General features: G+C 40.8%; 2 protein-coding genes across 3 annotated transcripts in view; one reads left to right on the top strand and one right to left on the bottom strand.

Moving 5' to 3' along the window:
• The window catches only part of LOC134631351 (mothers against decapentaplegic homolog 3-like), a 284592-nt gene that overhangs the window by 108838 nt on the left and 160468 nt on the right, over positions 1–15286 (bottom strand). The window lies entirely within an intron of this gene.
• Positions 13246–15255, top strand: snapc5 (small nuclear RNA activating complex, polypeptide 5). The gene is made up of 4 exons (XM_063479587.1): positions 13246–13383; positions 13812–13933; positions 14020–14100; positions 14619–15255. The coding sequence occupies exons 2-4, from the start codon at positions 13844–13846 to the stop codon at positions 14814–14816; spliced, it is 369 nt and encodes a 122-aa protein (XP_063335657.1). The 5' UTR covers positions 13246–13383; positions 13812–13843; the 3' UTR covers positions 14817–15255.

Consider the following 15286-nt stretch of genomic DNA (forward strand, 5'->3'; position numbering starts at 1 on the left):
ATGAGGTCATTTCACAATATTATCTCTTCATTTTCCACTTTAAAATTTGGCATTGCTTTGCTACAGGAATAACAAAAAATATTGATCTCTATCTGTCTTTACAAAAGAATAAGGTAAATTGTTATGTTTGACTGATTGAAGAAAGAGGTTGTTTTGGGTTTTTTTTTTTTTTAGTTAGGACTCTTTGCTCCTTGTTCACTACTCTTGAAGTGGGAGTACTAAGAAAGGAGGTGGTAAGCAATCTAACAGACAGAGATTTTTCAAAGAACTATGCCCTGCCAAAACTAACTCTGATCACAGCTTTGAAACCATCTGATTGCAGGAGCACCAAGTCTGGCCTTAAGTGGAGGTGACAGTGTGTCTGAGAGACACGTTACAAGTCAGAGGAAATTGGAGATAAACAGATAAAAGAATGCAATCTCTGCTGGACGTAGCAAGGCACAGGGGGCAGGAAATAAACCTGTATTTAAGCTGATTACCCGAGCAGAGTCCCAGCCCCTTTCAGCAGTTCTGTAATGCCCGGCCTCAACACTGCCAATGTTGTTAATTAGAGATTTGCTAAGGGGAAAAAAAGGCAGCCTTGTCAGACTTGCAGGAGTGTTAGTGATGGCTGGCTGGAGGGGGACATGCAGAGCTCTTAATTGGGTCTGTATGCTGTATCGGTGGCTGGCTGGATCGCTGGTGATGATTGCTGTGAGCAGGTGGCCATGGTGGCAGCTCCATGCAGGCCGTCCCAGGCCAGCCTGTCTGTTCTTGTCAGGACCTGGAACACTGAGCAGACAGCTCCTGAGCCCCACGCTCATTACGCCAAGTTGCCCTGCTCGTTGCTTAGCAACACCGTCACAGCCCCTCCACAACACCTCCCTGGCCCCACAGTGTAACCTGCAGTGGCGGAGAACTACTTCCTCACTGTCCAGCTATAGAAAAGATGAATTCACCATTACTTCTCCGAGTCCTATTTCAAACAGGATGCAGTGCATCAACCCAGTAAATTGTCTTTTCCTGCTGCAACAACTAATGTCCAATGGTACCGTGTCAGCACTAGACTATATAAGCTGTGAAAGAATTCTGGTCTCTCACTGCCTCACAAAAACTGTGCTGTTTATCACATTGTATGTATTTTTAACTATTATTGCCTTTATTACAATAGTTGATGCAGTGCAAAAAAAATTGATTTTGTAATAACAAATTTAGAGTTTCTTTCACACAAAGGTACTGCACTGAGCAAAAAAGTCTTGAGCCAGCCTTTATCTTTTATATTAAAATGGAAGATAGATTCAGTGAAACACTTACACACATACATGGAAATATAGTATAGATGGCAAAAATCTGAGTTTGTACAATTCTAAAGAGCTCGAAAGTCATTTCGTTTGACCAGCTTTATTTTTCAACACAGTCTGAACTCTGTTAGGCAGCTTTCCCGTCATTTCTTTTAGCCTTCAGGAATAGTTCTCGAGGCTTCTTGAAGGACATTCAAAGCTCTGCCTGTCAACATGATCGCACACTGCTTCAATAATTTTGAGGTCTGGGATCTGAGGAGCCCAGTTGATGACTAACAGTATTCCATTGTGTGTTTTTCAATCCAGGTATACTTTTACGGCACTGGCAGTGTGTTAGGTTGTCATTGTCAAAATAAAGCCATTGCCAGTCTGACACTTTTCCAGGGCATTTTGGATCAAATTGTGATGGTACTTTTCTGAGTTTATAATTCCACTAATTTTGATAAGATCCCCAACACCACTGGCCCCTCCACTGTGTTTCATAAATGGTGATAGATGATGATTTGACAAAAAAACAAAATATAATTTGGATTTGGATAAGACCCATGGCCACTGATTTTCAGTCCAGCTCTTATGTAATTTGGCATACTTCAGCCTTTTCTCCCTGTTTCCTTCCTGAAGAATGGCTCATTGACAGCCACCCTTCAGCTGAGAGCATTTCTGGAGTGGACAGTAGAGGGATCAGCTGAAGGGCAGGATGGCTCTCTCGGGTACTTTGTCAGGTCTTTTCTGGATTTTTTCCTGTTTCATAAAAACAAAACTTTCAGATACTGTTCATCTGCTATAGATATATTTTTTTAGGCCTGCCACTTCTTCTTCTGTCCTGCACCTGTCCTAGTTTCCTCAATTTTCTTAGAGGATGCACTGCACACCCTGCTGAGATATACCAAGTTTTGGGAAGATATTTCTTTGGGAATCAATGTTTTGGTTTAAAAAATTGTGTTTCTGCCTGTAAAACTGTGTTATCCTTAGAATTTTTCACAGATTCGGGTAAAGAAATGGCAACAAATGTTTTTGCAAAAGACTGCGAGTAACAAAGTAACTAAGAACACAAATTGACACTGGTTCTTTGCTAATTTGCCTTTTTCTAGGCATAACAGTGGTTAATTTTTTTGAGTTAAGTTCTTAGAAGTGAAAAAGCGTTAGAAGTGAAAAAGCAGCCAATAAAGGAAAAAAACTGAAAGATCTTCATAAAGATTAGAGAACTATTGCTCAAGACCACTTTAAAACACTGCAAGAAATTTTGACTCCTTGGAAGCAAGGTATAAAGAAATGAGGGGTAGCTCAAGACTTTTCCATAGTACTGTATGTTTCTGAGTTTCAGTCAGACATGGTTATACAGGATATTTGCAATTACAATCTTTGTCCTAACTATACTTGACTCACACAAGCCCACAAATGTAGCCATTAACATATGCAAACCTCCACACAGATCTGGGAAGCATTCTTGCGCTGCTGCTGCCATGTTTTCTGGCAGTAATCTTCAATTGCAAAAGAGCGTAGCCAAAGTAGGAGTAAGGGGGGGTAAACTTTATGCAAACATTACAATCCAACAGCCTTACCCAAGTCTGGAGAGACAAAAGCAGCAATAACAAAAATCCACCCTCTGCAAACAGACAATCTTCACCCAAAGAGTCATTTGAATGTTAAAGTCGTTAGTATGTAAAGATTTACAAATTTTTCATTTGGTGGGGGAAAACGTTCTTTAGTCCAACATTTTTGTTCTCTTTCTTTTGCAAAATGCCATCAGTTTATGGGGGACCTACAATATGCCCCAAGAGAACCTAACATTTCTCTCTCTGCGGCTAGAATACTTTGGACAGTAGTCAGGCAAAGTTTCATGATTCAATGGAAATTTGATGAATGCTATAAATGAAGCGTAAAAGAATCAATCATGTGAGGATTTGACTGGACAGACTTTGGAGAAGGGCATGTGGAACACCGCCTGCTTGGAAAATGACAGGAAACACTAGAATGACATCAGCTGTGGCACAGTGCAAGGCCTGTTTAATGAAATGGAGAAATCAATGGGCTTCTATAACGCCTTTTAAAAGATGTAGCACACCTCGAGGCTCCAGTTGTGAACTGAAAAACGGGACATATTTCATGCAACCACTGAAGAAACTGGAGCAGAGTTGGAAGCCAATCAAAACTAACATCACCCCCTAATATGCAGTGACTAATCTGGCAGTAATAAATGTTATTTTCACTTCTCGCTTCTCAGAAGGTTATGGCTTCAAACTAAAATGAAACCAACTTCCAAGGTTTTTTGTGCTGTGCATAGGATCTGTGTTATTGAAGCTGATTTAATCCAGTCAACAGCCCACTAAATGACACACAGACCTGTCAATGTTCTAAATGCAGGCTGTCCGGTGTAAAAAAAAAAAAAAAAAAGTTAATATAAAATTATATCTTCTCTAAAATAACAATCCACACCAATACTTATCCACATTATGGGGTGCTGCTCCAGTCATTGAAGCCGGAGAAAAGGGAAAACTCTCAGGCCAAGGTGAACTTTACCATGCCAAAAAACCCGCAGCATGCGAAAGCTGAAAAACCCAAAGGGTGATCATTTGTCATGGGCAGTTCACATGTCTGGAATGTCTCAGTTTGTGCACTCAAAATATCAAACAACATGTGCAGTGCTTGTGGAGATCAGGGACGCTCAAATGTCGAACGATCAAAGTGAATGGAGCTGTCCCCGCAACGTTCACACACAGCTGTGGCTTTCTTGGGGTTGCTCTTGGGCTGAGGGTGCTAGACCTCTTTGCGGAAGTACCTGCAAATACATGGTTTTGCCACTGTTCACACATTCCTGTAAGTGTTGGGCCTGCTCAGCCTTATACCTCCATTTGTATGGATTGCTTGCCTTTGGCTCATCTGCTCATTAGAAGCACTGAGACTTCTCAGAAGGAAATTAAAGCATACTCGCCAACACCATCATTTAGGTGTTATGGAAAGGGACTCAAATTCTGTCTTTTAAACTTTTGTACTTAAATTTCTTGTTATTTATTATTGGTTGACATTCACAGATGCTTATAGATATTTGCTTATCTATAAGAGTATATTAGACAAGATATAGGTCAAGATGAAGATCATTATCATTCAGCTTTTGTACAGGTGGTGCACTAGCCATGCACCTGTTCTTCATGCCAGGTTATAGACTGTATATAAAAGAGGGATATAGTCACATGCCAGATTAGCAGAAAACACAGGCTTCTTAAATTTGCTGTTGGACCAATGGACCGCACCACAAACCATATGATTTGTCAGGTAAATCAATTAATAATGCTTCAAAAGGCACCAAAACTACAAACAAAGGAAAGATTTCTTAGACCTGAAAAAGTGGAGGATCTGCAAACTACAGATGCCTGTATTGATTGATACCTGTCACTCAAAGCAGTCACACCCCTAACTTTAAGTGTTGGTAAAGTTTAAAAAGGTGAATTACAAATAAAAGTGCACATGGCACAGTGTCACAATGCACTGGTCTGTTTTTGTTTTAGTCCTTTAACATGTCTGGGTCTAGATTGGGTTGATCAGGATGGAGTCTTGGGCTCCCGCTCTTTGTCCAACTCACCTGTGTTTGTTATCAGTCTCATCAAAAGTCGGTATTTAAGAGCAGCTCCAGCACCCAGTCTTTGCCAGTTTGTCTGTTGTAATCATGCTCCTTCGTGGCTCTCCTGTTTTCTTGTTTCCCAATTCTCCAGTGTCTCCTGTTTGGTTGCGAGCAGTTCACTTACCAGAGTCACTTACCTGCTTCCGTTAAGCCGGCCCGTTCCTTCTTGAATTCTCCTTCAGAATACTTGCCTCACCTGCCTGCCCACCTGCCTATGATCTCAGCTTCTTCTTCAGAACAAACCAGTTGTCCCTTTCATGGTATTCACTGCGGTGTCAACAAGTAAGCAATCTCATCTGCATTATCAAGAAAACTTGGGAGCGTCTTCTTGGAATCTTTGTTAAAGGACTTACCTGGACTTACCCCCTTCTCCTCTCTCCCAGAGTAATTAGTCCCAGTGATTGGATCTGAGTTTGTTTTGGGTGTTGGGTTACAGTCAGCTTTTCATTATTGCCTTTTTTGGACTTGGCACACAAAATGAAAAATTATCATGACTAAATCAGGGTTTTTTTCAGTATATTTCTGTAGAAACGTTCATCATTTTAACATGGAAGTGTACGGGGATTTACCATATACTTAGTAAAAGACAGCCACCATGAGGTCACCTATTTTGAGGCCTCAACATTAGCATTTTGGCTGCCGCCCCATTTTAGTTTTTGCAAGCCAGATGTGACCATATGCAGATGAGACATCGCAGAGCTAAGTAATTAGTGAGCACTTGAAATCTTGGTTAGTAAAATGCATTTATGAACTGTATGGGTTACTCACTGACACCTGATAAGTGGTGTAGCAATTTCACTCACCAGTTTCACCCACTCAGTGCCTTTTTGGTTCATTAAAAAGCTCCAAAAGGCACCAACTGTACAAACACAGTTGAGAGCTCCAGTTCAGTGACTCCAATTAGAAGAGGTTAGGCCTGGAGGACTGATCGGGTACAGCTGCCTGTTTTGAGACACCTGTCAATCTAATGTAGCCATGTTCCTAATTGCAGTATTTAGAATATAGAAATATAGAAAAGTTATACAAAAGTTTCAAGGGAATAAACAATTTTACCCCTGTACAGGTGTTATGAATGAGGAAATTATCCATTTTTTTTAACCAGGTTATAAAGTTAGGCATTTTAATAATAGATGGTATAAAAGATGGACATAGCTACAATGACATCAACCACTCATTGATGAAGTGCCATTTTTTTTCATCACAAACGCTTGCTTTGTGATGAAAAGGGGAGGGTCTGAATATAAGCCTACATGCCCATTGGCTAATGGCTTATCAATCACAAGTCTTTAGGCCAGAGGTGGGGGAACTCCAGGCCTCAAGGGCCGGTGTCCTGCAGGTTTTAAATAAATAAATTTTTATTTATATAGCACCTTTCAAGACAGAATCACAAAGTGCTGCACATAAGATTACAAGTCATAAAAAGATTTAAAAAGAGAATATAAAACAGGCAAAAATTTAACCAAAAGCAGTTTTAAAAAGGTGAGTTTTGAGTTGTTTTTTAAAAACAGCTACTGAGTCCGCAGTTCTTAATGTTAGGGGGAGAGAGTTCCACAGTCTCGGGGCCACAGTGGCAAAAGCTCTATCACCCTTAGTCCTCCTCTTAGTATTTTTTATAGCAAGTAAGCCCTGATCAGATGACCTCAAAGACCTGCTGGGGACATAGGGCTGTAGCAGATCAAAGATGTAGGCTGGTGCCAGTCCGTGCACAGCTCTGTAGGTCAAGACCAGGATCTTAAAATTGACTCTAAATTTAACAGGAAGCCAGTGTAACTGAGATAACAACAGTGTCACATGTGAGTACTTGGAGGATTTTGTCAAAAGCCTAGCTGCAGCATTTTGCACAACCTGCAGACGATCCAGAGAACCTTTGCTTAGACACATAAACAGCGAATTACAATAATCCAAGCGTGACGAAATAAATGCATGTATAGCAATCTCCAGTTCAAAGCGAGATAAAATCGGGCTTAGCTTAGCCACATTTCTTAAATGATAAAAACAAGACCGAACCAGAGATTTCACATGCCCATCCAATGTAAGAGTCGAGTCAAAAGTGACACCTAAATTCCTGATAGAGGATTTAACATAGAGTGAGAGAGGACCAAGGATGTGTCCTTGATCCAACACAGCTGATTTAAATGGCTAAATGACCTCCTCAACGTGTCTTGAAGTTCTCCAGAGGCCTAGTAATGAACTAATCATTTGATTCAGGTGTGTAGACCCAGGGTGATGCCTAAACAATCTAGTAAAACAAGACTAAAGTGGAGAGCGTGAGGAGGAAATCAGGATTCCAGAAATCAGAAGTCTTTTACCTGTCACATGATATTTCCATGAAGAATGTGAAGAATGCCTAAACCTCTAGTTAATATTTGCTTTATATGCAATGATAAAAACAGCTTGGTTTCTCATTAGTACAAAAAGAATGAACCCTGGGGGACACACTCTGACCCCAAAAGAAACCAGCCAAACATTTAACTTGAATATGACACAAGTCCAACACAGGCAGATATTATTAAACTGTTACCTAGTGGGTGCTATGTAATGATTGCACAGTCAGTCTTAGGGCAGTAATCTAAACTTATGTTGTCATTTGACCTTTGTCCTTGGCGTCAGCGTGTCAGCCATCCCATTGCCCAGTGCTGTAGTAAGTCTCATTTTATAAGCTTGTCATTTTTCTCTCCGGGTTTGTGGCAAGTGAGGTCAAAAGGATTTGTTTATTTTTACCCTACTCCAAAACATCGTTCACCACATCTGTAGCCAGGCAATGGGATATTTGAGATTGAAAAGGCTCACCAAAAAGAGAAAAATGAGCCTTTAGACTTACAAATAATGAATCACTATGAAAAGAAAAAGCGACAGCAGAAAAGAAAAAAGAAACACAATGGATTTCCTTCTGGCTGGTCTGACATTACAAGGATGTTTAACTTAAAGTATCAAGGGAGGTTAACTACTCAGACCAATACACAAAGCTCAGGAGACAAGAGAGTGAGCAAGAAAGAAAGGGGTGGGCTGGGAAGGGAAAATGTAATTAATCATACTACAGTCTGTGGGTCTGGTGGAGGTGTTCTTGAGTTCTGGGGGTTTTTGTCGGTCTCAAGAGAAAGGCTAGTGGAACAGGAATGCTGTGTATGGGTGGTCAATTAGTTTAAAATTTTCAGCTGTGACAGAAGCATTCTCCTAAGCCCTGGTCCCAAGCTCCCTCCCACCATCCCCGAACAAAACCACATCATCAGGGCCTAAACCTCAAGTCCTGATCTGAGGAATTCCCTGGGCTGCAGCATAAAGAGGCGCAATCCATTTAGTCCCAACCTAAATCAACAGCCTTTTACTGTGGTTATTTTGGACTGCCTTATGTCCAGGATCTGGCAGCACTTTCAACCTCTTTTCAGTTCCACACGTCCAGCAAAACTCTGAGAACCAGACCTCCAGAACTGCTTTTTCACTTCCCTGGTGTCACAGTGTGTTGCACATCTTTTCCAATTTGATTGGCTGCCGTTCCACTTTTCTGGAAAGATGAGATTAACCATAAAAGCACAACAAACACCTCACAATCGGGCTGACATCAATCCTGATTATGGAGCAAATATGCTTTCCAGAGATTGTCGAGAATAGAGGACTGACTATCTCCTGGAACTTCAGTGCTTCGGATAATAAAACGCTGACTGCAACAACGATCAAGTTTCCCAGCAGGACAAGGGAATAGAGCTTGGCCTTTACTACACTTGGATGACAAATGAAGACAGCATTATAGCTGCAGAGGGCACCCAAATATACACTTACACACACACGTACACATGCGAGTGTTGATAGACAAAAAACACACAGTGGCTCATACTGCACTGTTGCGGTTAATCTAGAGATTAACAGTATTATCAATCATTCTCTCTGATTCAGTGACAGGCATGCCGACTGGGAGGTAGTTGACACAGTCTGAAAGGTTTCATAAAGAACTTAGGCAAATCTCCATTTTATTCTCCACGCTCACTAACATGCTGCTGCTTATTACTGTGATGATATTACATAAAATATGAAGAAATATTTTCTTCTGAATGCGCAGACTACACCTCTGTAGGCATTTTGGGGGTTTTTTAAGCTTAGTAATGTGTATTTGTGAAACATGGATCTGTATCAGTACACTTATTCACCATCAAAGCATGCATCCATGTCTTTCAGACTCTGCTTATGTGCACAAGCTTGTGCAGATTACAATGAAAGCACTTTAATAGATTTGTCCCACTGTTTATGCATGCCACTTTGCATGAATATGTGTGTGGGAGTTCAGAACAGGAAATGTTAAGGTTTAGCTAGTTCCTTGGAAACAAAAGCTCCAGCAGATACGCAAGCCCTTTCTTTTTATAGGCACGCTAGGCTCATGTCTGCGTCGCCGTTGGGCTGAAGAGGAAACGTCTCAGAGCTACAACCCCCACCTTTCCCTCCATCTTCTATAGATGGCCGGACCTGCAATACATTACAGTCAAGCAACTTTATTACATAAAAGCAATTAAGAGTAAAGCTTTGGTAGACTTGTTCCTGGACCAGTACCAAATGACAGACAATGCAATCCACGGTCTTGGGCGTATTCCAATATTCACACTGCCATGCTATTTAGTATGCAAGAAAAATGTGTCCCAATACATATTAGGTCATACTTACATCTTTTTAGCCATGTCGTGGCACAATGTTTAGACAAAGTAGCATGTTGGAAATATACGCACAGCAGTGCATATATTGTGAGAGGAGGTGCAGATAAAAAGTAAAAAAGAAAATTTTGTGATTTGGAGCGTGGGGCTGGTGCTGCTTAGCTGTGATTCTACAGTGACTCACCAACCCCATCAGCTTCCCATACCTTTCACTGCTCTCTTACAATCAGTAAATAAGTAAGTAAGACACCCCCCCCCCCCCCACCACCACCACCACCACCAGTTCTGTTCCTGCATTGCATGTTAGCTTCTGCCATTAAAAACCTGAGAAAAGGGTGGTGTTTTTTGAACTAACTACATCAAGTTCTATTCATTCCCAGCCCAGATTAATCAATCCGCACTGTTTCCCAGACTATTAATAAGGCCTTGAATCTGACAATAAAAGAAGAAAAAAAAACACCAACAGATTTCAAAAAATGGAGTGTTCCGGCTTGCTAAAAGCTAAAACCCTTATAAACCTTGATCTCCCAGCTCAACATTTCTTGATCTTCACTCCTGATTGCAAAAAGAAAAAAGAAAAAAAAACCAAAACAAAACCCTGAAATGCCCCACATGATAGAGGACCAGTAAGGAGTGCTCTTTTCAGGGAACTGGCATATACCTTCTCTATTTCACTCCCCCAGTTGAAAATTGAGTCATAATTTCCTGGTGGCACTGTTCAAAGGTCACCTCCCCTCGTCTTTCTTTCTAAGTTTCCCGCCCCTTTTCCTCCTCTCCCTTTTCGAGGGCCCCTCTTCCAAAATGCCCAGCGCTGCATTCCACAGACAGTGGGAGCACCTTCAAACGCTGCATAGGCATAGCAGACCACCACTGGCAGTGGCATGCATGGAGTCTGAGTCCCAGCCTCAGCTGCCACCAACGCCTCAGCACTAGGACCCAAGCCCTGCCAAGAAGCGCTTTGACTGGGGAGAAATTGCAATGTAGCTGCAATACGGTCTGTGTGATGACAAGGAGAAAACAACTGTCTCTCTCAAGGAGCAGAGTGATAACTGTCCAGCATTAGCCACCTCAGAGTTGATGAAACCTGCTCCAAGTAAAATTCTCATGCCACAGCAGGGCGTCTTGTGCGTGTGCTGGGAGGCTGGCAGCTGCAATATTGGGGCACACACCTCAGAGCACCTATTCATATGACCCCCAAATCCCCTAGGTCACAACTGCGCTGACATGGAGCTCCAATTTCTGCCTCCCAAAGCTTCCCATGTGCTTGGCTCATAAAACAATAATGTTCTTGTACATGGCCACATACAAACACAGCACATGTACAGTACTGTCAATTAATCCGTTAGCTGGCCAACACAAGATTAATGAAACAGAACCTTTTAACTTATTTCAGTGCAAAGACCTGAGAGCTTTCATGTCTTTGAAGATTCTGGTTATATAGTCTTTTTAATCCATTTCTTTTAAAAAAAAAAAAAGAAAAAAGAAAAAGAGATGAGATGAGATATTAGTGTGTTTTATTTTACTTTTGGAAATTTTGAATGCAATGAAGCTGCAGGATGCCATTACTGCATTTTAGTTGCAATGGTAAAATAATTCCACAGATCTTGTTTATGTTTTTAGAAAAGCACAGTGCAGATCTGTACTCGTCAGTCACTTTGTTAGACACGCCTGTTCAACTGCTTGTTAATATAAATATCTATTCAGCCAATGGCTGCAACTTTAGGCTTGTAGACATGGTCAAAACAACCTGCTTAACTACAAATCAAGCATCAGAATGGGGAAGACTGCTTGTAGCTAATAGGAAGGTAAGACTAACTCATCCAAGTTATGGAAAAGAGCATCTCCATATGAACAACATGTTGAACCATAATCAGAATTTGACCCAAAGAACATAAAAGCACGTGTGGCAAGCAAGTGTGGGGATTATTTGTTGTTGCTGACCACATCTATCGCTTTATGACCAACATCACAGGCAATTCAATGTATTCAAATGGTCTCCAAACTCACTATCTCAGTCCAATAGAGCACATCGTGGATGTGCACACGATAACGCTGCAGCATTTTGGTGCATATTAACATGAAAACAACAAGGTGTAACAATGTACTGAAATGTTTCCAGCACCTTGTTATATCTAAGCCACAAAGATTTAAGCTGGTTCTTCAGGTAAAAGGAAGTCCATTCTGGTACTTGCAAGGTGTACCTAATAAAGTGGCAATTGGGTATATATTGCTAGAGAGAAGCTCCCAGAGCCAAATGACCCTCTCACCGTAGGAGTCGACGGTTCAGGTTTTTCCTTTAATATCTCACTCTATGTATATTATATATATTGTGTGTGACTACACAGTGAGTTCACCCATCCTTTCTTACCATGGTGATGTTATCCAGATACAACCCTGATTCCTGATCTTTATGTTGCTAAGAAGAAAAAACTGTTGAACTAATGGCAAAAACTAGCAAAGTTTTAATATATGAAGGATAATTAGGAAATTCTTAATTTTCCTGTTTTCACGTGTGTGAACAGAGAGGTACCGTATGTCTTCTGCTTTTGGCTGAGCTCCATATTGGTGCCTGTGCTGTGATTATCAACACACACATCTGGATGGACTTAGAAAGAAATCCTATAAAGACCCTAATGGGCTCTTCAAACATTTCTGAAGACTGATTAAGAGCCGTTTCAGATCTTGTTCACATCAGTGAGCTCCATCTGCAATTTATTGTGTTTTCACTGAATCTACTTTTCTTGCTCCCTTTCAGTGCACTGGAGTTTGTTTTGTTTGTTTGTTTGTTTGTTTGTTTGTTTGTTTGCAGATAATGTGGTGCATCGCTGAATATTTTCTAATATGGCAGTTTTAGATAAACATACAGGAGTGCTCTGTCTCTGTCAACCTCAGCATACATGGTCATCCTATGTACTCTGTGGCATGGCAGGGATTTTAAGTGCCCAGCTTCTGGTTTCATGCAAAATTTCTTACAGCATGTTAGCAAACTCTTTGTTATTAAAACGTCACTCACCTTACTTAAGGTGACATTACAGACAAATTTACAGCAAGCAGCAATAGGCCTCACTTCTTCCCCTTAAAGCCTTGTTTGTCTCCCACTAGCATGACCTTTGTGTTTTATAAGGGGAACTAACACCGTGGGCTACATTTGTTACATATTAGGCTTCCTGGCGCTGTAAAGTTGACACCGACCACTTCAACTGGTGTACCAAAGAATTTCATTGATACTGTTTAATTAACGATGTCAGCTGATAACCAGGTGCTGTAACCACTGCTGCGGTTTGTTAACAGGAGTTTATACAGTCGCTGTTACAAAAACAGCTAGGTTTTCTTACCGTCTTAAACCTTCATTTGCTTCTAAGCAGATTGGTTACTGGGGTTTCTGGAAGCAAAAGGGACAAGGCTGCAGTTGCTGCCACTTTACCGCAAGATGTCGCCATGTGCAACACTTCGCTAATGCTGCCTTTTAATGCCTATGTGAAATTGTATTACTGGCTTTTAAGGGGAAGAAATACAAATAGAGTATCAAAAATAACAACATCAAACTGAATCTAGTTAATTAACAAAAACAAGAAAAGCGTGAAATTACAGATGGGTATTGCTGCATCTAGTAAAGCCGTGACAGTCTTATTTGACAACTGTATTGTCCGACAGGACGTGAAGGCACATTAAACCCGGACATGACAGCACAGGAACCAAAGTTTGGCTAGTAGCGGTAGCCGTAGCTGTAGCACAACATCTCTGCTGCTGTTCCTATCCTAAATAAGAAGCTTCAGGAGGCACTTTATCCTGCGTTTCAATAATTTTGGTGTTGGTATGGAGTTGTAGGCTGAATTTATAAACGGAGGTAATTGTCTTAAAATTGTTTTTGTTACTCACCTGGGGACATAAACTGTTTATTATGTGGGGTACACGCTTTTCCTCCAAAGTGCTCTTTGTAGCGGCTAGCTAGGAATAACAAAATCATGTTCCAAAATTTCCAGAAACAGTGTGTTGTTGCGGACATTAAATACCGATCTGTTAATAACTGGCCGCGATTAATGCATTGTTGTAGTCTACTATAAGATTGATATTTTGACCAGCTAATACTACCTGCTGAGTTTTTAAGTATATTGAATATAGTGGTATTAAATGTTAAAAGATGAGACAGAAAAGGCCAAACGTGTTGGAGATCCGCAGTAGAATTAGTACAGTAAACTCAAGGTACCGGAGAGCGAATAATCGAATAAAAAAAGCTTTGTAAAGCATCCTTGTGCTGTCTGGTTTCTCTCTCAGTATTGAGGAATGGTCTGACTGCAGCAGCAAAGATGCTTAGCCGTCTGCAGGAGTTAAAGAAGGAAGAGGAGACTCTTCTCAAAATCAAAGTCATGCTACAGGACCAACTGAACAGGTTAAAGGTCAGTGCAGGCTGCAAAATACAATTATGCTGGAATTTGTGTACACACCTGTAGTTTATGTCCTGTGTGCTTCTTCTGCATTTCAGTTTGAAGAGGGCGCCCTGAAGTCTATTATTAATGCTCAAACAGAAGAAGGAACCTCTCAACGCTTATCGCCCGAACCTGAGGTAGAGCTCTGCACCAGGAAAGGACACAACACTGGAGACTATTACAATCGGTCATTTGCATTCATATACAAGACCAAATAACTGTCTTTCTCTAGCAGTAATTTGCTTAAGGGGAGCACAGTCATTTAGTCAGAGTGCATCTAACTTTTTTTTATCAGTAGTTTATATTTAGAGAGGTACTATATGTGTCTTGGGATATTTGTCCTTTTTGTTTTAATTCAGTAATTCAGAGGCTGCAGAGTGGGATTCCCTGAAACATAAACTTGTTGCTTCTGCACGTGATTATGATTGATTTCATGGTTAAAGTGAGCAATTGATGATATTGTCTCAAGAGATTGCACCATCAGCCAGACAGACTCACACTGACCCAATCTCTTCTTTGCTTATTTTTTCCCCCACCCCCAGACCTTTGCACAAAAGTGTTGTATGATGTCTGTGTCTGGTTATGACAACTGGTTGTAAAGTTTTCACCTTTCAACATCAATTCTTTTATTTTATTTTGTTGTTGAATGTTTCAGGTTGAGGTTAATCTGGATGATGAAAGTGAGATCAATCGAACCAAACTTCTCTTGAATGCTGCGGCAGATTATGATATGGAAGAAGAAGAGGAGGAGGATGATGAGGAGGAGGAGGAGGAGGAAGATGAGGAGGGGGATGAGGATGACAACGAACTCGGATTTTTGCCTGAGGAGGATGAGGAGGAAGAAGATTACTGAGATCCATCAGTGTTAGTATTTACACCACTGAAGAAGAACATGAACAGACGCCTGTTATTTGTTCACCTGTTTTGTATTATCACTGAAGACGTTTTATTTATTTGGGTGGAGTAAGTAGCAGTGTAAAAATGTCCGGTGCTAGCAATATCTCCTCCTTTGCTGGATTTAAGGCACGTCACCAGGATTTCACACCATGTTAGTCATATGTCAAACTTTGTGGGAAATCTGCTGCTGAAATGCTTTGAGGCAGTGTTATGAGAAACTCTTGGCTTTCTAAACATATTGTGTATTTTCGGAGAATGAAAGCATCAACCCACTTTGAGAATTAGAAGGTCTGATGTTGAGATGTGTCTGTTGATGAAAATGTATGGCTGGGCCATATAAGGAGATAGTATGTCTGTATTATGTAAGCACAAAATAAATGTTTTGCATACATTTTCACCAGCCTGTTTTTTACAGTGTACACTTCA

This window comes from Pelmatolapia mariae, linkage group LG7, assembly GCF_036321145.2.
Source record: "Pelmatolapia mariae isolate MD_Pm_ZW linkage group LG7, Pm_UMD_F_2, whole genome shotgun sequence".
Taxonomy (NCBI): Eukaryota; Metazoa; Chordata; class Actinopteri; order Cichliformes; family Cichlidae; genus Pelmatolapia; species Pelmatolapia mariae.